At 37.3% G+C, this 25,444-nt stretch overlaps 1 protein-coding gene and 1 long non-coding RNA gene across 2 annotated transcripts in view; one reads left to right on the top strand and one right to left on the bottom strand.

Moving 5' to 3' along the window:
* Cntn3 (contactin 3) overlaps positions 1–7,635 on the top strand; it is a 380,871-nt gene extending 373,236 nt beyond the window's left edge. The window contains exons 21-23 of the mRNA XM_042273722.2: positions 3,079–3,191; positions 3,938–4,106; positions 7,376–7,635. Of these exons, the coding sequence (XP_042129656.2) occupies positions 3,079–3,191; positions 3,938–4,106; positions 7,376–7,476 (383 nt within the window). The 3' untranslated portion in view covers positions 7,477–7,635. The remainder of the gene's footprint in view (positions 1–3,078; positions 3,192–3,937; positions 4,107–7,375) is intronic.
* Positions 7,636–10,604: 2,969 nt separating this feature from the next.
* On the bottom strand, positions 10,605–24,384 carry LOC143272458 (uncharacterized). Its single transcript, XR_013050051.1, has 3 exons — positions 24,183–24,384; positions 13,174–13,247; positions 10,605–12,457 (listed from the first exon to the last, which is right to left on the bottom strand). It is a non-coding gene; the product is annotated as an uncharacterized LOC143272458 (long non-coding RNA).
* Between the last annotated feature and the right edge of the window lie 1,060 nt (positions 24,385–25,444).

Below are 25,444 nucleotides of genomic sequence, written 5' to 3'. Positions count from 1 at the left end.
TCATACTGTCAAAATAGTAGTTTATTTGACAAAGAGAAAAAAATCTGTAGGCTTCAAACCTGACAATTAATTTTAAAATATAGACTACCTGTCGAGTTAAGTCCAGTAGATCTGGCCTGTGTCAGGCTGGTGTAGATTGTACTTTCAGATGGGGGAAACACCAAGCATGAAGTTAGAAGTTCTACAAGATACACTGTCAGTCATCTCAGGAACTTTCTCTCTTCATTACTTTATCCTATGCCTTTAAATGTCTATTATGTGGCTTTGGAGTTGTATACATTGCTGCTTACCAGAGCCACATTAGGCTTTGAGTGTACAGTTAAATAGTAGCAACTGTATGGACACTGCTGTGTGAACCATCATTAGAATTCTCTTTCTGTCCCTGAATTTCACTCCTCTACAAGTCTCACACAACAGACACCTTACTATATTTGCAGGGCTGGTTTCTTTCACTTAGCCTAGTGGCCTCAAGCTTCATCTATGTTGTAGCATATGTTAGATCCCTGATTGCTTTTAAGGTGAGCAATATCTTTTCCATCAACCCATTTTGTTTATCCCTTCCCCTGTGGATGGAAAACTGGAAGTGGTTTGTCTTCATCCTTGGACTGCTGTGAAGAGAGATGCTGTGCACACACGTGTGTAGTCTCTCTTAACTCTCTGGGTTGGGCCGATTACAGAAATGAGGACCACTGTGGTGCAGCATACTGAAGATTAAATAACTCACATCAAATCACATTCTATATTGCCTAACACAACTCAGGTAGTTACTCAGCACTGGTGTGTAAGCTAGGAGCCTGGAAGAATGGTTCTGTGGTTAAAAATTTCCCAGTGTTGCTGTTACCAGTGGTAGCAAGAGAGCTGGTGGGTAACATTTCTAACATTTTAAAATTTTAAAAGGAGCCATTAGCTTCATTTTAGAGTGTAGACAAAAATGTGACTAGCATATCAAGCTGGCTATTGTGCAACTATCATTGTTTGGAACGTGGCTAGAAATTATGTTTATGGTTTTTTATTTTAGTATTTAAAAAAAAAAAAGCAAAAATGGGGGCTGGAGAGGCAGCTCAGCAGTTAAGAGTGCTTGCTGCTCTTCCAGAGAAGGAAAGTTCACTTCCCAGCACCTACATGGGGTTCAGTAGTTTACAATACCCTGTAAATCCAGCTCCAGGGATCCAGTGACTTCTGACTTCTGTAGGTACCTGTACATATATAATACATGCACACATAGTCCAAAATAAAAACACATAGACATACACATGCATAAGTAAAACTGTACATTTTTAAAACTTAAAAAAAAAATGACCAAATCAGAAAACAGTGTAATGAATCAGGAAGAATAGTCATACACATGCCGTGGCAGGGGTGGAATTGAAACTCCCATTTTCCTTAATTTACTTCTTCATAATTTTTTTTCTTTCTCTCATTTCTTTACTTACTTACTTCCCTCCCTCCCTTCTTCCTTTCTTCCTTCCTTTCTCTCTCTGTCATTTCAAAAAGCATTCCTATCAAGAGAAACTCATTTACCTCATGTTTTGAGATTCATACAAGACAAACTACCATTTATAGTCATTTCTTCTCTTAAGCTGGTTTTGGGGTAAGTAATGCTTCCCAAATGACTGGAGCTTTCTCCAACCTGTCAGCACACATATGTTGATAGAACAATCCATGCTGAAGGATATTATCTGAATTGCATCAAATCAAACCTGCCCTTTTATATGCTGCTGTCAGCCACAGAGATAGCAGACTTCAGGATGATGTTCTAAATTCATTCATGACATCTGGATAGAGCAACACACTGATTAATATTTCAACCCAAAGTATCTGCCATTGATCTTGTTATCACAGCCTTGCAGCTCACATTTAGCTGACTGAAACTCATTGTTAGTATCCATACACAAAAACGTTTAAAGCTATGTAGAATCATATTAGTGGCAGCACAATAAACCAAAGAATGCATAGGCAATACCATTTGGTGTGAGGTTATTCATCCCATACTGTATCCTGGAGCATTTCTCATCTTTAAATCTAGCTGTATTTCCGTCATAGCCGGAGTCAATGATGATGTTCAGAATTTTCTGCAGAGAGGCACTCTGTTTCTGTTAGGTCATTTTCCCATTGCAAGTCCAGTTATCCAAATCTCATCTTACATTTCAATCTACAAGGATGAACTGTTTCAGTACTACTGTAGACAATTGTGATGCTATTGACAAATGAGTAATATGTCTGTTGTTTTGTGATTGTAAAGAATCGGACATTTTAGTGTCCCTTCTGTTCTTCTGCAAACAAACAGAACCTGCCACTTTCTATGTCATCCCACACCTCCACACACACCAACCCACATATACCCACTACCGCTCACCAGTATAATTTTCCTATCTTGTGGTCTTGTGGAAAAACTAACTGTAAATTCAAGTGTATAAAACTCAGAGTTTCATTAATTCTCTAATGTAATTCTCATTAACTTTTTTAGCCTTTGCATTATTTTTCTCAAAAACTTATTTAAACTTGGAAAATGAAGACTTTAAAATATGGACTCTCTGCTGCAATTTTTCTTGTGTGTAGCTATTACTTCATGAGAATGAATCTGAGTAATCCTGATTTTTTTATTGCCTCTCGTTTTTCCCATCTCCTCATATGAGGAGACTGGCTTAAAAATCATCCACACTTCATTTCCTGTGACTTTAATCTACTATTTGGCAATCTCTCTCAGCCTCTAGTATGTGTCAAAACAAGTCCCATGGCTGCCCTCCATGCTTGACTCAGCAACAAGCAGCCCTCTGGTGGTAGATAGAGGAATTGCCTTTCTTCTCCTTTGAATGTGTTTTGGTATGGTATGGTATGGTATGGTATGGTATGGTATGGTATGGTATAGCCAATTTTCTCATACTTTAAACACAGTAACCTTTTATAAAGAAATATTTTAAAGATCCTCCTTAGTTTTTCCCATTCCATCTCTGCACCATGATTTACCAGGGATAGTCCGCTCCTTCCATGAGCCTCCTGGAATATTAAATTGTCTGCTTTATCTGAAATATGACTTCGCGCATAAATCCATTTTAATTTCTCCTTTTGTATTTCAAGCTCCCAGTCAGCCACCAGGAAATGTTGTTTGGAATGCTACAGACACTAAAGTGTTACTTAACTGGGAGCAAGTGAAAGCAATGGAGAATGAATCAGAGGTAACAGGCTACAAGGTCAGTTGTGATTTAGACTACGTTTCTCACCTTTGCAAACATACTCCAAGGAAAGCTAAGTGGAAAGGGAATTTTTTAAATGTTAATGATATGGGTTTTTTTAAATCTAATTTTCCATATCTATCAAGCTTTTCCTAAAAGAGCATTTCCTCAAAAATATCTGACTTGTTAAATACTGTTATATGAGATAATAATCTTGCTTACACTGAATTCAAACATGATGGTTATAACTTGTATTATTTACTTTCAATGCTCACCAAATACTATCTTAAAAACCACTATAAGTGTTGCCCATGATTTCGTGCCTGCCCCAACAAAAGACACATTCCACATCTCTGTTCTATCCTCAGCATAAGCATTTTGGAGGAGGAGAGGCAGGAGGTCAGCCTTTATAACAAATGTAAATGGTTCAAAATTTTTGCTTCAAGGCTGGAGATAGGCTTCAGTCAGACTCTGGAGCAAGGGTCTTCTCCTTTCACATATCCATAATCTTCCAGTATTTCTATCCTGTACCACTCAACAATGCCCAACCTAACTGAGGTTTTCCATGGAAAAGGTTCAGCATTCACCCAACCTCCTCAGTTTTGAAAACATAATGATTTCACTATGTTTACAATATATAAACTTAGCTTGGAGTGGACTTTATATTCTAGGGGTGTAGAGATATAAAGTCATTTTGGAGTGACAATTTTGTAAAGGACATAAAATCTGACTGGATAAAAAATGTGTTTGCTTATGTTTTCTAGGTGTTCTATAGGACTAGCAGTCAAAATAATGTGCAAGTACTGAACACAAATAAAACTTCGGCTGAACTTTTGCTGCCTATCAAAGAGGACTACATTATTGAAGTTAAGGCCACCACAGAAGGAGGGGATGGCACCAGTAGTGAGCAGATCAGGATTCCTAGAATAACCAGTAAGTTGGATGAACTCATTCCCTCCTTCCCTTTCATGAGTGTCATTGGACCCTATAATGAGTTAGTGATTGACATGCTGCCTATCTATTTTTCCCAGCATGCCTTTGGTATACATGGGGCATCTACTATAAGGATGGGAGGAAAACATGGGAGAAGAAAAGGCATTAAACAGTATTCAGCAAAATGCCTTTTTCTAAATTCCTTACTTTGAGTTCTCCTTACATTTGCCTTGGGATTAGCTTCCCAAGCCCAAATTCCCTAAGCATTTCTCAATAGTAGCTTTGAGCCACACAGAGGTTTTCACATTTTTTTAAATATTGCCAGGTATGGCGACTCAGGCAAATAATCTCAAGACTCAGGAGTCCCAACAAGGAAGATCCTGAGTTCCAGACCAACCTAGGCTACGTCATTAGTTCAAGGAGAGACAGCCTTGGTTACACAGTGAGGTCCTGTCTTTTTCCAATTGTTTGTCTCCTTTTAATTGCAGGCAAAATATCAGTTCTTTCAATAGAAAAGTCAACATTTGTAAACTCATAATCCAATTATATGTACTGGACAGAAAGACAAGATCTTAACGTATCTATTTTTAATTTCACAGTGGCTTCACAACTAACTTTTCCTCTGAAAATCCAAAGAAATTTTTTCTACTATAGAAATTTCCATTTCTGACTTTAGGGAAGCAGACTGTGCATACGTATTTTCTCAGTGAGAAGGCAAAATAGATTTTATCTTTCCTTTTACATCCTGTCTGGAGTTCTCCAGCCTTGACTGAAGTACTATAAAGCCCATCTTGTTGGACTTTGTCCTGTGCTTCTCAGTGATACAAATAGAATGGCTCCATCTTTCCATGTATTGATCTCAACCTTGTCCGTAGCACTGGGCAATCAAGACTGCAACTATAGCCTTTAGTCTTTAAAATGAAGTAACTACCATTAGCAACTGAAGAGGGGAAAATTCGACAACATGAGGAAATTTTATTTTCTGTGAAAATATCTTGACTAAAGCACACAAATCCAATTATCCTAGGAAAATGACAGGTAATGATTTCAGCACTTAACTGTGCAAGTTCATCTGTAAAAGCCATTTCAGGCTGGGGACTGTCCCAAAAATCTGCAATTCAATAGAGTCTGTTGAATAAACCAAAAGAGAAACTGATTTACATTTATTATGAGTACTGTACGCTTTAAAGATATTAAAAGTGTGTGTGTGTGTGTGTGTGTGTGTGTGTGTGACTTCACGTGCCTCTCTAAGCTAAAAGGGGATGCCATTTGGATTACCTGGAGCTGGAGTTAGATAGTTGTGAGGTTTTGAACAACCTGACATGGAGGCTGTGAACTCTGGTCCTCTCTAAGAGCAGTGCTCTTAATCTCCAGGCCATCTCATCTCTTGCTCCCATTGTTTTAGCTTTTCCAATAATACACTCTTATTATTCTTTAATAGTGTGAGGTGTACAGTTAAAATGACAATACAGACAATGAGACTGGTAATATGACTAAGCACTGTGCTTCTTTAGAGAGAAGCGTAGAGGGATTTGAGTTTAGGGAGACTCTTCACTCTGCCTGTTCTCTCCCTTCTATCTACAATAAAAAAAATCCCCATACTTCAGGAGTAATCATGTTTTCCTTCTTTTATTCCATGTTTTCATTCAGCCACAACTGTCTAGTCTAGAGCACTGACCCTGCCTTGTTGCTGATCTTGTGCAGTCAGGTGACTGCAGAGGTCTGTCTTTGAAAATGGAGTTTCTATTGATTCATTTTACAGAGGTGATATTTCATATTGTGTATCTGCATAGAGACAAGCAAATTTTCTAAACCTTTATCCCATGAATCTTTGTTTAATTAAAATATCAAATTATCTCACCAGTTGTTTGTAATCAAGTCTAATCATTTTCACAATGATGAAGTTGTTTTTCCAATTTCAATTAAAGTTTAAGTATATGAAATGAACAGACTGGAGCCATTTACTAACACTCGGACATATCGGTGACTTATAGGTACTCCTAGCAGCCAGAGTATGCTACTGAGGGAGATAATAAGTAACTGTGATCCTAGGTTAGACTTGTGTGCTAATTTAATTTTGAAAGAACAGGCATTACTTTTGTTCTTATGCGTCTTAGTTCATTCAAACTACTATTTTTTTTTTTTTTTTTTTTTTTTTTTTTAGGGATGAGGTTAAAACAGGGTTTCTCTGTGTAGCCCTGACTCTCCTGAAACTCATTCTGTATACCAGGCTGGTTTTGAACTCAAAGATCTGCCTGTCTCTCCCTTCTGAGTGCTGAGATTAATGGCATGCACCACTACCACCAATTTCAAACTACTTTTATAAAAGTGTCATAAGGCACCTGCAGATTCACAAACATTTTCAAAATATTCCATACCCAAATTTTACCACGGAAACTGAGATTCCCTTTTTGGGTTCTTGTTTCATTAACAAAGGAATTTAATGGACTCACTACTTCACTTGAGTGCAGTTTTAATAGAGTTTAGGAGAAAAACAGTAGAGCAGGCAAACTGTCAATCTGGCAGCTGCCAAAAGGAGGGAGATGAAGAATAGGAAGAAGAAAAGGGCATGCTTTTTGCAATGGAGGCCAACAGCTTCATGACAAAATGACAACCATAAAAAGGATATTAAGAGCCTCAGAGAATGAGTAAGAAAGACCAGAAGGTCTGGGAGTGTTTGCTTAGGCTTTTGGCCAGTATCCAAAAATGAGACAAAGAAAAATAAGAAAAAATAATTAGGACTCAAAAGTAAGCAGGTCACATGGCTAGCCTCCATAATGCTGCCTGATGGAAAGTCTGCAAATGTTTTCACTAGGGGCTTCTGGGAAGTAAAAGTATATCATCTTATTCAGGGGATAATTATTCCTCCCATCTTAGCATGACTTCAGATGATTCAGCTTTCCTGGGGGAGTAGACTCCTGGCTATATAATTAAATGGCCCAGAGATTGTGATATAATGTATAGTCAGTTCTTTTGTCTAGGAGAAAGTGTATCTGCCCTAAAGAGCCTCAACACAGCCCTGTTGCCTTGGCCTTTTCACATGATAATTTAAATCTAAAGATATCAAAGCTAATGTTTAAGACTCTTGAGTTACCATGAAAGTCTGGGTTGGGGGCCAAAGCTTTAAAGGCCTACAAGGCTACTGCTATAGCATGAATATTATTACAACTGAAGTCAGGATTTTAGCATGATTCCACAGAGAACAGAAACATGGCAGCCAATCGTGTCCTGATCACCTTTACTAATGAACTGTTTATCATCTTTGACAGGTATGGATGCGAGAGGATCTACATCAGCCATTTCTAACATTCACCCTGTGTCAGGTTATATACCAGTCCTACTGTTCTTTATTGTAAATGCTTTGTGGTGATAAGCTTTTTTATTATTTACTGGAAAATTAATTGGTTACCCAAAAAAAGTACTTTCTGAAACAGTGATTATGCATGTTTTTTCAGCTGTGTGTTTTTAAATTTCTACTCCATTATAGGTAAAATATGAATATAATAAAAACAGTAAATCCTTTTAGAGGAATCTGAAATGCCTTAATATTTGCTTGGTAAACCAAAGGAATTTGCAATTTACACACTGCAAACTTTTGATATAAATATTCCTATGTTATGAGTTTAAGCGGTGCCTATGTGAGGCACATACAAACACAGGATACACAAAAAAATATAGTGCATACATGATATATAAAAACAAATAATACATATACAATATACAAAGAGATATGTACAAACACACACACATACACACACACACTAATACACACAGTTTTTCTATACTAAAAACACTTTTTATTTATTCCAAATGTTCTTTTCCCATTATTACAGTATCACCTATCATTTTAAAATTACCAATTTGAATCCCTCAGAGTAAAAAAAATAATAATGCACTTAGTTATGCTGGCAGTGGCCTGTGATTCCATAGGGTATTATTAGACAATGCTACTCTGAGCTTGGGCAAGCGACATTTGCTTCAGTGTACTCTATGACTGTGAGATTCCCCTGGTCATTTTGTCCTCTCATCTCTGTTATTCGTTCCATGAAATTAGGTGGTAATATTTCTCCTATCTGTATTTACTGCGAGAATTAGTTGTTTTAAAAAAAAAAAAACACAGAGGGGAATATGAAAAGCACAGTTTCCTCCCACATGCAGTGTTCCTGTGCAGAATCTTACCTGAACTTTCTAAAGAGGCATGCAAGCCAGGCATGTTTTTGAAGCTTACTAGCATTGCATGCTCTCAGTGGGATTATCTGTCTCACTCAAAGATGGAAACTGAACCTGAGTGAATATTGTAACATCTTTTGTTTTTGTTCATATTTTTAAAGAAAAGACGGTACCTGGAAATGAATGCATTTCATCCTGTTTCAGAATTAAAATGAAATTTATTAAGGACTCATTCCCTCCCCATGTAAAAATAAGCTTTCAGGTTTTTTTTAAAACCCAGTAGAGAAAATAAGGAACAACCTATATCTTCACTCAAATATGAAACAAAATGCACACAATTCTTCATTTCCAATTTCTGATTCCATTAATGGGGGACCTCTCTCTGTTTGGATGGTAAGGATGTTTCTTTAATGAAATCCCACTGTCTGTCTCATCAAGTCAGGCAGACTTTTTCATTCCTGAGGTAAATTTGTAATAGAACATGGTGATGCTGCTGGCTTTGATACGGATGACTCAGCCTTTCAATATGTGTTTTTTCAAAAGCCCATGGAAGACATGACTTCACAGCAATATGTAAAAAGTATATGAAAATCAGCAGATTGAGTGCTAGACATTCAAAATCATTTTTTTACCTCTTGCCTACCAATTTCATATTTTGCTGGAATTTGCTCATATTATCAAAGTTAGCAAAATTAGAAACCAATGAGGTAGCTCTCAAGAAACATTAAAAATTCGCCAGAGTCTGATACCATTTTAGTGTACCACCCTTCCTTCAGGGATTCCATTTAAGACAAGGTCACTATGTAAAAAGGAGAATGATTTTTTTACGATTCTCTGTAGGGTCTGTATATATTGTACATATCCAGAAGAAATCTGAATGACTAGTTGATTTCATATGACCATTGCTATTTCCAGTCAAAAAGTGGGGAAGCACTTTCTCCAATCCCTATGCTTTACAGTACATGTAACAGAACCATACCTTTTTATTATCTGATGACTCCTAGAATTTGTTCCTATACTTTTCTTTTGCAAGATGGTAATTCTCTTTTTTCCTGTTATTTCTATCAGTATATCTCCATGAGATGTAGACACTATTTCATATTGAAAAGTCTAAATTTTACTCTTTAAATTCCTGTGTGTGTATCCTATGGTTATCTGTATGTATTATTTTCTATTATTCTAATAAAATTTATAATAATAAAATACTTCTGCATTGTTCATTGTGGTTTGGTAGAGGGAAAGATCCTCATGGGAAAGGAAAGAGGGGGACCCATTAGAGTGGCACTGTTACTGCCATTCCTTACATTGTTTCAGTCAACATTTGACTTTTATGTTTATTTGGGGAATATTTTAAAACTTTTGTTTATGCTCTACTAATTCAATAAAATCAATTTTTTGATACAGTGACTTTTACCGTCAGAATAATTCGTAGTGAATCACAGGGCTTGATAGAAGAAACAGAAAAAGTTGCCTAATAGATTTATGATGGCTAATTTCTCATTTTTTGATGAGTAAAAACTCACAGATTTTTGGCAAAAACAGTTTTGTGTTTGTTTGCTTGGTTGGTTTTTGTAGAAACATGGTCAATGTACCACATTCTATATAGTATTTTCTCTTTGGAATCAGGGTATCAGAGTTAGACTTTACTTGAAATAATCACTTTGATATAGAACATTCTAAATATTTATAAAACTTAATAATGATTCAGCTTTGAAGTTGTAAACAATTTCAAAAGTTAATTTTTGTGTAAGGAAAAAGAGAACAAAGGATAATCTAGTTTTAGAAGAATTAAGGAGGAAAACTCTGTAAGGTGATCTCTCTCTCTCTCTCTCTCTCTCTCTCTCTCTCTCTCTCTTTCTCTCTCTCTCTCCCCCCCCCCCGCCCCCCCATGTGTGTGTGTGTGTGTGTGTATTTGGTGTGTTTAAATTTAAGCCCAGTTGAGATGGCTGCATTACTGTCTTCTAATTAAAGGCAAATACCGGGAGAGGATATGGATAGAGATTTCACCCTCAGCAGTCCTGATGTCCTGCTGATAGGCATGGAAGGAATAGAGGCCAGCTTTGCATGATACTTCTGCCAACTTCATAGCACCTTCATTTGTCGCTGATTATGGGCTCTTGCTCAAGTTCCAAAGCCTTGTTCCCTGGCTGAAGAATGCAAGAATGGCAGAATTCCCCTTATAGAGCTCTGTCTTTGAAAACTGTTTAGCCCCTTGGTGCAGAATATCCTGTTGTGTGAGCTGAAGCTGTTGACACTACCCACTTATGAGTCAGGAAGCTAGTAAGTTAAATGGTGTGTGCAACTCTTCTAGAGTCATACTGTTATCATTATCTCCATAGGTGGCAAATAATCACCATGGAGAAGAAAAGACTTCCTTCAGAAGGTAGTTTTATGTCTCTCTTTTAATTTCATTGTATTAAAGACAAGGTTATATGATTCTAAGAGCTTTTAGAAGAGAAGAGAAGTGATTATGGAATTCACTTATTCTTAGCACAAATTTAATATCATTCAAAGTTTAATATGTTCTGTAGATGGATTTCTAAATGGTCTTGTTAAATAAAAAGCACAGAGCCAGATAAACAGATGAAAGCCTGGGAGAGATCTGGGAAATAGGGAAGGCCACAGCTAACCTTACCTCACCAACTCGGCACCTTCCAAATGTGAGTTACTTTCTGTCTATAGACACCTATATACCATGCTGTTCTGCCATCTGATTTGTTCTCTCTGTTCAGCTACATCACTTCCTCTTCCTGCACTTCCTCTTCCTGCACAGCTCTGTCACTTTCTGCCTGTCTATACGGACCTCCAGACCTCCATGGTTAACTAGTGTTGGAATTTAATGCGTGTGCCACCATGCCTGGCTCTGTTTCCAGTGTGGCCTTGTACACAGAGAGATTCTACCTGCCAAGTGATAGGATTAAAGGCGTGTGCTAACATTGCATGACTTCTGTGTTGTGGCTGGCTTTTTCTGCTGATCTATAAGCAAGCTTTATTCATTAAAGCCCAAATAAAATATCACCACATTTCATCACAAATAAAGTATCACCACATTTCCCCCTTTTTTGTCTAATAAAAAAGTTATAACTAATATAGGAAAAACTATATGCAATAAGTACAATAACTATATACTATATATAAGCAATAAATACATCAACAATGTCTAGTCCATTTGCATTTGACAAATTCAGAGGAAACATTCCATTCTCTATCCTATTTTGGTGAGTCCAAAATGCACCTAATTCACTTTCTATTCTATCTTGTATCACCAACAGAAAACGATCTTATAGTGTCTTTCAAACTTATACACTTACCACCTCTTACTGGGTTTCTTTTCTGAATTTCTTAACAAGGAAAACTGTAACTATAGCTATCCAATCTTCAACTCCATCCGACACCTGAGAAGGAAATACCATTACCCAGTAAATCAGGAAGTGCAAACAAGCGACTTCCAAAAAATGAGTTATGACAGAAATAGCCAGGTTCCTGGACAGTTACTCAAGGTTTCTCTGTAATGCTGGGGCATCATCTTTGGCCTAAAGGCTTAGCATATCTGACAGACTCATTTGTGAAGTAATTTGTACACAAGGCCTACAGCTCGATCTCACATTTGGTGCGAGTATTCCATGTACCAGATAAACTTGAATTCTGCCAGAGTCATGTCATGATTCAGGATTTTAAATTCTGGAAATTTCTGGTGTTTTTGGAATTCAGCTTCCCATTCTTCTAGGCTTGTGGGTGGTTTCATCTCCTTTAATAAATGCCAGTCTACCGTTGAGAGGTTAGACCCCGTCAGTCTGCTTACTCCTCCAAGAATAACTGTTCCAGCTACTGTTCCACTGCACAGCAAGAGCCATCAGCCTACTGCCTGTTCAGCCACCTAAAGGTGCATTGAACCTTTTCTGGACTGCAAAGCCATTTTAGCAATGGTGCCATATAGCCCTGGCCTCAGAGTACACCTGTTGCCAAAGTGGCAATGGCACTTGTCTTTGGCAAGGATTGGTAGTCCTTTGTTTTACGTCCTGCTTGTCCATTTTGGACAGAATACTGTCAGCAGTCGATGCAAGGGCACTTTCTTGCCCAGTGGTTAACTTTTGCCACAATAAAAGTTAACTCCATATGCAGTTTCTTCATTGCCCATATCCTCTCTCTGAAGTAGATTGGTACTGTCAGGAGCAACATGGCTCATAGTCATAAAAAAAAAGAAAAAATCTATATTATTAAAACATCTTAAGTGTCATATTCTGTAGATCTCTGAAGGATTTGAAGATGACCTGTGTATCTAAAATATATCTCTGCTTGACCTTAAAAACATACTTCATATAACTACAAGTTCGATTGTAATGTCTAACTACTAACTTTCATTTTTTTATATCCTAATTGTTGGTAATAATAACATTCAAGGATTAGCAAATAGCATTACATTGTTAAATGAACTGTATAGGTATAACATCTGGAACAAGATTAGAAACATACAGCATTTTCTAACAAAATCAATCTCAAATTTGTATCAATAGATATAATTTGTATACAATATACAAAAATCCAATTCAATGTAAAATATTTAAAACTAGTAGTTGCTTTCTAAAGAGTAGATTCAATAATCTACCATTTTATCTAAATCATATCTATATTCTCTCTTTTTTTCTTTTCAGAATAGATTCAATAATCTACTCTTTATTCTATCATTTTTAAATCATTTTTAGAGTAGATTCAATAATCTACCTCTTATATATATCTTTTTTCTTTTTTTTTTTCAAATTAGAACCTTAAATCTAATCTTCTTTGTTTAGCTTCTTTCCTGACCATTAACAATAACAACTTGTTAACAACCATCCTAAACAATGACAATTATCCCAAACCCAAAAGCCATTGAAAGACCAAAAACCACATGCCTTACCTCTTGGGAATGTGGGCGTAGTGTTCTTAAAATTGTTTTTTTCTGTTTGTGGGCAAGGGAATCTTTAGGGGATCCTGAAAAGAAAAATTTGTGGTTAAATGTCAAGTCCTGGAAGAGATAGCTGTATCATTTCTTTTTTTTTTTTTTTTTTTTTTTTTTTTGGTTTTTCGAGACAGGGTTTCTCTGTGTAGCTTTGCGCCTTTCCTGGAACTCACTTGGTAGTCCAGGCTGGCCTCGAACTCACAGAGATCCGCCTGCCTCTGCCTCCCGAGTGCTGGGATTAAAAGCTGTATCATTTCTTGTTCAGTCTCTGTATAATATAAAAGTATAGGGCTTATCTCAAGTCCTTGTTGGAGTAGTCTGTGAGGCTGGATCATCTCAGCTAGTCATCTTGAAATTGTCCTGAGAAGTTTGTAGTCCAAAGCTGATCTTTGGGTGATGTTTGTCAGCTTAGTGGTATTATTATTGTCCACGTGGAATCATTGTTATGAGGCCCCATCATCTTTCTGGAGACTTCAGTGCTCAAAGTTACTCGTTTACTCTCCTTGACACACTGAATTAACCCTTACATCATGTCATTAGTTAGGTCCCATGAAGCCCATTTCACAGATGATGAACAGTTAGCAATTTGCACCAGGTCTTCCTATGACGGGCATAGTAAAATGCTACTCAATGTAATTCAGTTTCAACCTTTGAACATCAAGTGGGATGAAGCTCTTTGTCCCTCTTAGCATTAGACACACCAGGCTGGAAGGCCTAAGCCTCTCTGTTCGACTTCATATGGACTTTGTTCCTCCTCTGTTGAATACATAATCAAGGAGCCTAAATATTCTGAATTAATTTTCATTATACTTTTTCTTTAAAACTTTTGAAGATGGCACCAGTTGATTTTCAATCACTTTGCTACATTCAGTGAAAACCAACCAGCATAACTCAGTAAGATGAAGAAAATGTGAAGTGATTAGAATGTTACAGATTCTTCTTTTCCAATTAAAATCCCTCCTGCTGGTTCCTATTCCCACAATGCCAGCTTTTTATTTAAAATTAATCTTAATTGGGTTCATTCTTTCTAAAGCATTTACCCTTTTTAAAAATGAAAAAAAATGTGGATATTCATTGTAATTTGGTCATACTTCAGTAAATATTGGAAGTAAAACCAACCACAACAGCAATTATGAAATCAGCAATTAGTAAACTCTACCATTCCCTTGAACGAAAATATGTAAACAGATTTAGACTACAGTGCACATCAATCATTGGATTGTTTTTGTTTTTATTTAGACCTACACCCTAATTTAACATGCCTTGCTTTACACTAAGGTAATAATTACTTCTTGGACTTAACAGAGAATCCATATACTGATAAGAAAATGAAACTTGCAAAGGATGAACTCTTCCCATAATTATCAGCCTTTATTATTTTATTCCTACTCCACCCTTTGAAATTATCTTAGCTCCTCTGATTCTGTCTTGATCATCAATACTGCAGGGAAAAGAGAGAATTAGGCCCTATGTAATTGGATATTACCTGAGGAAACACAGAAAAGACAGCAACAAATGATAAAGCTGGCAAATGAGCACATTTACTCTGGTTTCAGACAGCAGAAATTGACAGTCACAAAGCTCCTCTAAAATGTACATTGTGCTTGGCTAATGAGGAAGTGAAATGTCCCTGACAGTGTGATTCTTGCATCAGCATTTTCATGTTTCCAGAACATCCTCAGAGGAAAGGTTTTTGCCACCTTGAAGTTTAAAGATGAAGACACAGAACCTCCATTGGGATGATAATCACTGTACCACACTGTCTTTGTGAGAGGCTCCTCTTTACCAACTTGATGAAATAACCAGCCAGGTTTCACCATGTCCACTTTCTCTCTCTACCTTACTTCTTTCATTTTTTTCCTGCAGATGATAAATCATGACCATTAGGAAAATAAGGGATGTTATACAATGTATATGAATCAGTTAAAAGTAGCAGCCACACTGTACTGAAGAAGTTAACACATCTGTGAAGAAAATAGCTAAGGGCATTCCAGACAGAGTTGGAACAGAATCCTAACCATGCCCCATAAAGAACTATGTGACCTTTGGTATGTAGGTTAATTCTTCCAAATGTCTACAATGACACACACATACAAAGAGACCTGACTAGTAAGTCTGTCATGGAAAATACTGGATGTAATTGCAGGAGTCCTTTATCAGACTTTGGTTCATGGTTACTCAAAAAAAAAAAAAAAACCTGTCTAAAAAATGAATAATCTTGACTGTTCTGTTATTAGCAATTAAATTTTGGATTATTCTTTAAGGGTCAGTAGATCCTAACCAGTCCAAAATGTAGCACAAATTGTGGTGCATTGACTCCTCAGTTTTAGGTGATTCTCTGCCATCTGGGTTAGAGATAGAAAAGAGCCTCCTCTTGGGTTCTCATACTAAAGCAGGGAAAGAGCAATGGAAAATGTGAGAGGAAAAAAAAATCCTAGAGTATATGCACTGAGACCATCTCAATGGAGCTTCTGGCTTAATGGTGCTTGTTGGGCACATGCGACAATTGTAGACACTCCTGGCAAAATTCTTAGTCACTCACAGCAGGATCCACATGCACATAAAGATGTCACAGGTGAAGACCAGAGGAATTATTCACAAGATTCCATTCACACAGGTGTGAAATTAGAAGCTGAAAGCTTGACTTGTGTTTTAAGAGTGTTGAGTGTTTTCTGTCAATAAAGCCTGCATATAAGTCAATATATTCCTCAGGAATTGTAGTTATGGAGTTGAAACAAGAGCCACTTGACCTGGCAGAGCTGGTCTATGCTTCTGAAGAGTTTCAGTCAGGAGCTTGAAAAGTTCAAGGCACTGAGGAACGTTCAGAGTGTGGACTCAGGGTAAGTATGTTGACCCAAAAGGATTTATCCTTCAGAAGTCACGTGGGGAGTATAAACTCCAGACCTCTTTTGATAATGCTATATACTGTTTTGTATTCTTCCATAAGACAAATCCCTTCACACTTCCAAGTCCACTACCAATGAGTAATAGGATAGATCTTGCTGGGACTTAAGTTCCTGAGAAGGCCTCACTGGCTGTTGCTACAGAATGAAAAGGCCATCTCCTGTTGAATTTAAACACACTTATTTATCTTTCTGCCACTTCTGCTTAGGCTTTTTCAGTAGAAAAACAAACAGACAGTCTTCAAAGTCTCTCCTCTTCTATAAGAGATGATAAAAGATATGGATAGAGCTTGGGGACCAAAGCCTATTTGCCTAATAGCACATATTGGGAAATATTAGTTTCACAGGAATGACATGTATCTTAAAAAGGAAGAGAGTATTGTTCAAGATCTAGGTCTTATGAAGAAAGGAAAGGAGCTATTTTGGGAAGAAAAAAATGAATAACAGAAAGAAGAGTGGAAAAGACAGGATAATAGGAATATGATAAAAGTATGTGGGTGTGCACATACATGTGTATATAAATAATATATGTACATAAGTATAAATATATAAAAATCTATAAATGTACATATATGTATATATGTCTGTACATATATATACAGGAAGAGAGAGAGAGACCTCAGTAGCAGAAAATGTGCCTGGCATACAATAGTTTCTGGGTTCAATTCCAAAAAGAAATATTTTTCTTGAAAATATTAGGGTTTAACCCAATACTTCTGAAAAACTTAAATAGGTATGACTGTTATACAAATCAAAAATAAAAATCCCCTGGTTTCAATAAACTTAATCTAAAACCATGAAAAATATTTTGTGGACCAAATCCCTTCTTAAATCAATAGTGAAGGATAACGGTAAAACAAATAAAAAAGGAAAGAAAGTATAGATAGTTAGGGTTTCTATTGCTTTGAAGCAACATCATAACCACAGCAATTCTTATAAGAAAACATTTAATTGCTGGCTTACACTTTCAGAGGTTTAGCCCATTATTGCCATGGCAGCAAGCATGGCAGAACATAGGCAGACATGGAGTTGGAGAAGAAGCTGAGAGTTCTGCACCTTGATCTGCACGTAGCAGGAAAAGACAGATCCACAACAGTCCTTGCTTGAGCATCTGAAACCTCAAAGTCCTCCATAGTGACACACTTCCTCCATCAAGGCTACACCTACTCCAACAAGGCCATACCGCCTAATAGTGCTACTCTCTATGGACAAAGCTTTCAAACAGGAGTTGATGGGGACCATTCCTTTTCAAACCACCACAGTGGTTATGTGTATTTTCCAGTTAAATAATGATTGAAAATATTTCACTCCTTTCAGCCCACATCTGCCTTTCATAGAAGTCAGCCAATGGCAATCTTCCTAAAGACTGAATTGCACTTCCCTTGGGTGAAGTAAGTTAATTTTCAAAGCAGATCATCTTTGCTACTTCATGAGGCTTGAAAGGTGGCTAACAAGCTATGGGTGTTGAGGAAGCTAGCTGAGCCCCAGCTGCCCAGCCAAGAGGCAGGGAATGCCAGTGTTCCCCAAGAATCTGGAAGTGACTGGCTGCATAAGGGAACTCGCCTGAAGGAAGCTTTGCCACATCTAAGCAACAGGTTGGTGGGAAGGAAATTATGCAGAGCTGCAGGCTCAGCAATCCACTCTTGGTAGTTATATATAAATTGTACTTTTGGAGTGACGATGGAGGACATTTGGGGAAATCACTAAGATTATGTGCTTTGGAGTGAGCCAGCCAACAAGGCTGAGAGCTGCCATTCAATGCTTAGTGGTTGCAAAGTAACTAAACTAACTACTCTAAATTTTACACACACACACACACACACACACACACACACACACACACACACACACACCGTTCATTTTTTTCCACTATAAATGACTTTAATACATTTGAATTCCAACATACAGATTAAGTAATTTAACCCAGGAGACACAGGTGATTTCTCTAATCAAGGTGAAGGTAGTTCTCAAAGCCTGGGTTTTGTTTTTTGTTTGTTTTTTTAAAATATATTTTTTAGATTTATTTGAACTAAAACAGAAAACCTCTGTGTAGTTGCAATGCACCATGTGATGTTGCAATATATTGTATATTGTGTAATGTTGGTAGAAGGTTAAACATACATATCTTCTCAAGCATTTGTGACTGTCTTACTGTAGGAATGTTTAACATTGCTGTATCAACGGTGCACCACATCGGTGCTTTCTCTCATGCAACTGTGACTTAGTGTGCTTTAAACAACCTTCCCTGATTCCTTTTCTTTCTTCCCTCTCTCACTCTCTGGTAACTTTCCTTCTCAATTTCTGAGATGAGCTTTCACAAATGTATTGGCTAAGGTTGTACTTCAGTTGCTGAGCCTGGCTTATTTCACTTACAACAATCTCCAGATCCATCTTTGTTGTGACAAATAACAGGCTTTCGTTCTTTTCATAAGTGAGTACTATTATTATTCCTTGATAATAGCTTTTCCTACTGTATTAAAGGTGATATTGTGGTTGAATTTGGCTTCAAATCTTAATCATCAATATAGTTTATTTTTCATAAACATGATCAAAGTTTATCTTCTCAGAAATGTGTAGCAGGGTATATGTCTCTTAGCTAACTTTCCATTGATGTGAAGAGATATCATAACTAATAAAACTATGAAAGAAAATATTTATTGGAGCTCATGGTTCCAGAGAGAGAAATTCCATGATCACCATGGCAGGAGCTCAGCAGAAGGCAGGTAGGCCTGCATGGGGCTGGAGCAGTAGCTGAGAACTTACATGCTGAGACAGCCACAAGGCAGAGAGAGAAAAAGCTAAGTGGGAATGGCATGAGCTTTTAGGACCTCAAAGCCTATCCTCAGTGACACACCTCCACCAGCAAGGCTATGCCTCCTAATACTTCCCAAATAGTTCCACCAACTCTGAAACAAGCATTCAAATAGATGAGCCTGTAGAGACTGTTCTTATTCAGCAAGTGACCCATTTCATATCAGGTTATTATCATTTGAAATATTTTCAGTTCCTTATATGTTATGAATGCCAACCCTTGTCAGATGTGCACGTGGCAATTATTACCTACAGTTCTGTAGCTTTTCTCCTCATTCTTTTGTTTCTCTTGCTGGATCCAAGATTTCTGATTTGATATATTCCATTTTTTTATTTTGTTTCCTGTGCTTTTGGGGATATTGTTCAAAAAAAGAATCTATCATTCCTGTATCCTAAAGTATTCCCACTTATGTTTTCTTCCAGAAGTTTCATAGTTTTCAATCTTTTTTTCTTTTCCTTTTATTTTATTTTACAAATACCATTCAGTTCTACATATCAGCCACGGATTCCCTTGTTCTCCCCCCTCCCACCCCCTCCCCCTCCCCCCGGCTCACCCCCCATTCCCACCTCCTCCAGGGTAAACCGCCCCGCCCCCCAGGACCAAGATCAACCTGGTAGACTCAGTCCAGGCAGGTTTCATAGTTTTCAGTCTTACATTCCAGGCATTAAGCCATTTTGAGTTGATGTCTGTAATTAGAGAAAAGTGACAGTCTAATTTCCTTCTTCTGCATGTGAATATGCAATTTTCCCAACGCTGCTTATTGAGAAGTCTGTCCTTTCTCCAGTATACATGCTTAGCACTTTTGTGGCTAATCTGTGTATAAAGATCGCTGGGTTTACTTCTGTGTTCTGTGTAATGACTAATCTTCTGAACTTTATTGGAGTGGGATATGTTGAAGAGATCAGGTAAGGACATCTCCAAGTGTGTAGCTGAGGGTATTTCCATGTATGAATGATATGTGAGTCAGTAGCTGGGGTGGAAAGTACCACCATGAATGTTGAGAGTGTGGTCTAAGGGTCTCAGATGGAATAAAAAGGAGAAAGGAGAGAGCCTGCTAACACGGACCTTCATTTTGCTTCCTAGCTATAAATCCAGAGCTCTGGGCTGCCATGCTCTTCCACAATGATGGACTGAAACTTACAAAAACCTTGAGCTGAAATATACTTTTCCTCCCATACATTGTATGTCAGATACTTTGTCAGTGTGGGGAAATCTGATACACTGTCTGATCTATTTCAGTGAACTTTTTAAATATCAAACATCAAGCTATTTTGATTTCTGCATCTTTGTATTATGTTTGGAAGTCAGGTAGTAAAATGCCTCCTATGTTTTTCTTTTTGCTCGCGGTGGCTTTGATTATTCAGGTTTAGCAGAGGAGTCTATATAACTTTAATGAGTTGGTTTTGTTTTTCTTTTCAACTAGAAAATAGAAATTCCTGCCTCTATTTTGTGAGAAATAGAAATTATACAATGTGCCGGCAGTGGTGGCATGACTTTAATCCCAGCACTGGGGAGGTAGAGCCAGGCAGATCTCTTTGAGTCTGAGGCCAGCCTGGTCTACAGAGCGAGATCGATGATTGGCACCAAAACTACACAAAGAAACCGTCTCAAAAAACGAAAGAAAGAAAGAAAGAAAGAAAGAAAGAAAGAAAGAAAGAAAGAAAGAAAGAAAGGAAGGAAGGAAGGAAGAAAGAAAGAAAGGAAGGAAGGAAGGAAGGAAGGAAGGAAGGAATATGTTGATATTTTATTTGTACTGAAATGTGATTTTAATTTTATGTTAATAAATAAAGTTGCCATGGGGTCAGAGCTATTAGAGCCATAGCAAGAGCGTGATGGTTAGAAGAGCTAGGTAGATTTCTGTGTGTTCAGGGATACAGCCAGTATTGGAGACATACGCCTTTAAGACCTGGAGGGCGGTACTTACAGGCAGTGATGAGGCAGTCATGTGGTTGGGTTTACAACCAATGAGAAGGCAGAACAGAAAGACTATTTAAACACAGACAAACAGGAAGTAGCTCTCTCTCGGGGAAGCTAGGAGCACTGCAGGAGGTAAGATTTTATCTCTGAGCTCTGACCTCTCGGCTTTCTCTTTTACATTGGCTCTGTGTTTCTTATTTTAATAATACGATTGGTTACATCTACAAAGGAAGGAAGGAAGGAAGGAAGGAAGGAAGGAAGGAAGGAAGGAAGGAAGGAAGGAAGGAAGGGAGGAATGAAGGAAGGAAGGAAGGAAAAGAGAAAGAAAAACAGAAAGAAATGCAGAAAAAGAAATTATACAATGCCCAGCGCTCTAGAAGCTGAAGCAGGAAGATGTTTAAGCCCAGCCTGGACTCCACTGACAGACCCTGTTCTCATCTCCATGTTGCAGCCCTTCCCTTCACAAGCAATGGCCTGTGTTCAGTCCTCAGCCCTGCAAAATAGATAATCACTATTGCCATAGGGGCACTTGGAAAGTGTTCATCCAGAAAACAAGGCACAAGGCTCTGACTTCTCCTTTCCTCCTCTTTCAAAATCTTGTAGGAACAAAAACTTGACACAAGCTTCTGAATACTTAAAAGGCTTTGTACATTTAATCCATGTGTTATATTACTTCCTGTGATCCCATTTGCAGTTTTGCTATTCAAGGTAAAAACTGAAGGAACAAATTCCTTGTTGGAAGGAAATGCCCACAGCCCTTTGTGAGATTCAAAGGGATGTCAGAAGGGAGAAAATGCCTTTTTGAGTGTTCATGAGTCTTTCACCAAAATAATCATATGTGAATAATTTCATGGCCATGAATCCCAAAGCATTCAACACTAAATACCCTTCCTTGAGATTAAATATTTCTGTAGTGTTCTGGGGCCTTAGTGCTTTTGTTACCTTAAGTCCTTTGTATATGCATGAAGACTAACCATGGCTTTCAGAACAGGAATAAAACTATATGACATCTTAGCACAGCATTTGGCTTCTTTGGGGGCAGTTTTGAGAATTTTAGCCCAATTCTTATATGACAACAGAGTTTAATCTTGACATTTTGACTTGAAGAAAAAATCCTTAATTAAACATACAGATAAACTTGAGATCCTTTGTCATATCCTGCAAGATCTGTCACTTTCCCAGAAGCAAAAAGTCTCAGAAAGCTTTTCAACCATTAAACTAAATGGGAATAAGATGTCTTTGAAGTCTTTCAAGGCAGCTTCTAGTAAAAAGCTTTGGTTTTAATTGACAGATATGATGTATATGTTCATGGTTTACAAAGTGATTCATGATACATGTATATGTTTTATAACAAATCAAGCAAATTCATACCCATCACTTCTCATGCTCACAGTTACTTTGTCATATGAGTATTTGAAATCTCAATTTTAGAATATTGCATATAGCACTGCATTAACTATGGTAACTGTGAGATAAAATAGACTTAGTGAAATAACCTGTTCTGAAACCTTGTGCTCACTGACATTTATCTTTCTCTTGATCTGAGGGTTTCGTGAGTCCCATAATTTTCAGCCCATTGGGCCCTATGTGTATGATCTCCAGAACATAGAAGATCCTTACTGTCTTGGGGGCTTAGAAGTACCAGTATTTCATACAACTTCTGGCCTTAGAGCATCAAAGGTGATGAGCTGAGCTACTGTCGCCTTGGTACCTGGAAATGGCTTGGAATGAGAGTTGCATTCGAGAAAGTTTTCACAGAACAAGGACTATTTCAAGCTCTCTATGCAGATATTGGGTCTCTCTGCAGCTACTTTGAATCAGAATCACAGGAAGTCAAGAAGGTACAGGTTTTCAGCTGCCATGTCAGATGAGGGGAAACATTATGGGACATAAACCCTTCTAAACATGATAGATAAAGATACCATCAGACAACTTTGATTAAAGGCAATGAATGAAATAAACTTAAAGGATTGCGATTTAGTTTTAAAAGTTCACTAAAGGTTACATGTACAGCCAAATAATTGGTATGAAGGACAGTCAGTCTTTTCTGGTCTATGAAAGAAATATTTCAGTGTCCACCAGAAATATAAGGGAGGAATTAGATATAAGTTTGTACTACAGATTAGTGTATGGTTTTTAAAACAATCTGTTAGGGAAGATTTGAAAGGCAATTGTTAAAGGTAAATTTTAAAGAGAATAAAATCTGTTTTAATTTACATGAAAACTTTAAATGATATGTCTATATATAATAATAAATAAGTCTAGACTGGAAACACATTAAATGAGCAACAATGATTGTGAGGTGAGATGTCAGTATTAGAATTAGGAGTTGGATTCTAGTACATTTATGCTGTGGGACAGTCTGTATGTCAAATTGCTCTGATTGGTCAATAAATAAAACACTGTTGGCCAGTGGCCAGGCAGGAAGTAGGTGGGACAAGGAGAGAGGAGAATTCTGGGAAGTGGAAGCCTGACGCGGGGAGACACTGCAGCCGCCGCCATGACCAGCAGCATGTGAAGATGCCAGTAAGCCACCAGCCACGTGGCAAGGTATAGATTTATGGAAATGGATTAATTTAAGCTATAAGAACAGTTAGCAAGAAGCCTGCCACGGCCATACAGTTTGTAAGCAATATAAGTCTCTGTGTTTACTTGGTTGAGTCTGAGCGGCTGTGGGACTGGCGGGTGACAAAGATTTGTCCGGACTGTGGGCAAGGCAGGAAAACTCTAGCTACACATTTAGGCTTATTTTTCTTATTAAACTAACCTTAATTAAAATAATATATTTTAAGCTTTATTGTTTGTTTGGGTCTATAAAGAAAAACAGTGGTATAATAGTATTATAAAATGAAAGTGAAAAGCAAGATTTTTAGTAGATAATGAGAAAGCATCTTAATTTGGTGACTGAAATCATAGCTGTTGACAGAGTTATTGCCTATCTTGTATAGAGTCCTGAGTTCCATCCCCATCACAAACACATGTACACACACACACACACATACGTGCACATACACATATACAAATGTATATACAGCCTTGCACATACATACACTCACAGACATACACATGTACACAAAAACATATATATATGTGTGTGTGTGTGTGTGTGTGTGTGTGTGTGTGTGTACACATATAATACATATACAATAATATATAAGGTTTTACTCCATCAACACTTTAAGTACATTTTGTAATACAGAGTCTCTATCCCTAAGTATAATTTCTGGAAATTCCTGTGGCATTTCTGGTCACTTTCATTGTATAAAGTGTCCTCATTCAACAATTAACCTTCCTAGCATTAATTCTAACAAGGAAGGCAGTATCTGTCTGCCTACCTTTCTCAGCTCAGCTCTGTTGCAGAATGTCGGTAAAAAACCTGTTTCAAAAAACCAAAAATAGTAAGGAACGAAGGAAGGAAGGAAGGAAGGAAGGAAGGAAGGAAGGAAGGAAGGAAGGAAGGAAGGAAGGAAGGAAGGAAGATAGGAAGGAAGAAAGATAGGAAGGAAGAAAGATAGGAAGGAAGAAAGATAGAAAGGAAGAAAGAAAGATAGGAAGAAAGAAAGATAGGAAGAAAGAAAGATAGGAAGAAAGAAAGATATGAGGGATCTTCCCCCCCACCCCCTCACATGATGAATAGCCTTAGCTCTTTGACTAATGAAATACGGCAGAAAAGATTCAGGACTAAATGTAAGCCTAGGCTTCCAGAGAACGGACTCCTCTGTGATGTCTCTTGGATTCTTCCATTGTCATAGACAAAGTGGCTTCCATCATTTTGTTGCTAATAACAGAATTCTGTTCTTTATAGACAAATTATATTCTAATATATATTTATATTTCTTGTTTATTATATGTGCATGCCTTTTTAATTTTTGTTCATTCTATTTCTGTATATCCAGGATGATTCTATATCTTAGCTACTATGAACTGTGCTATGATAAACATGGCTGTTAAAGATACACCTTTTGTTATATCGATTTCATTTCCTTTTTTAACATACATACATACATAGAAGTGGGGTAGCAGTATCACATAGTACATCAATTTCCATGCTTTTGAGGAACCTCCATACTGTTCTCTTTTTTCCTGATTTATATTTCCACCATCATCGTGTAAGAATTTCTTCTACACATAGCTATACTTTTCTCCTGTTTTCTTTAACAATCATTCTAACTGGAGTGACACCTTCACAATAGAGTCTGGATTTGTGTTTCCTTTATGATTGACTGAAGAGTGTGAATGTCTTAACTGTCAATTCAACATGAACATAGGCTGCTTTACATTGTGTGTCTGCATGTCTATCTTCAATTTCTGTCATCATTTATGATTTTTTGTTGCATCACTTTTGATTCCTTGATTATACTGATTACTGAGTACTTTACATTTCTTAGAGAAGTGAGACTGTAGTTGTGATATCCTTTTTTAGTAAGCACATCATTTGTGTTACCAATTCCTGTATGTTGATTTTGTATCCTGGAATTTTAACAAATTTATCAGTCCTTGTCTCATCATCACTTAGTAGAAGTTTTACACTTTTACATAAAGAGCAATATCTTCCTTTCTTATTTATATCTTTCATTTCTTTCTCTCTGGAAAATCT

This window comes from Peromyscus maniculatus, chromosome 3, assembly GCF_049852395.1.
Source record: "Peromyscus maniculatus bairdii isolate BWxNUB_F1_BW_parent chromosome 3, HU_Pman_BW_mat_3.1, whole genome shotgun sequence".
NCBI classification, from domain to species: domain Eukaryota; kingdom Metazoa; phylum Chordata; class Mammalia; order Rodentia; family Cricetidae; genus Peromyscus; species Peromyscus maniculatus.
This window is presented reverse-complemented; position numbering and strand designations above follow the sequence as displayed.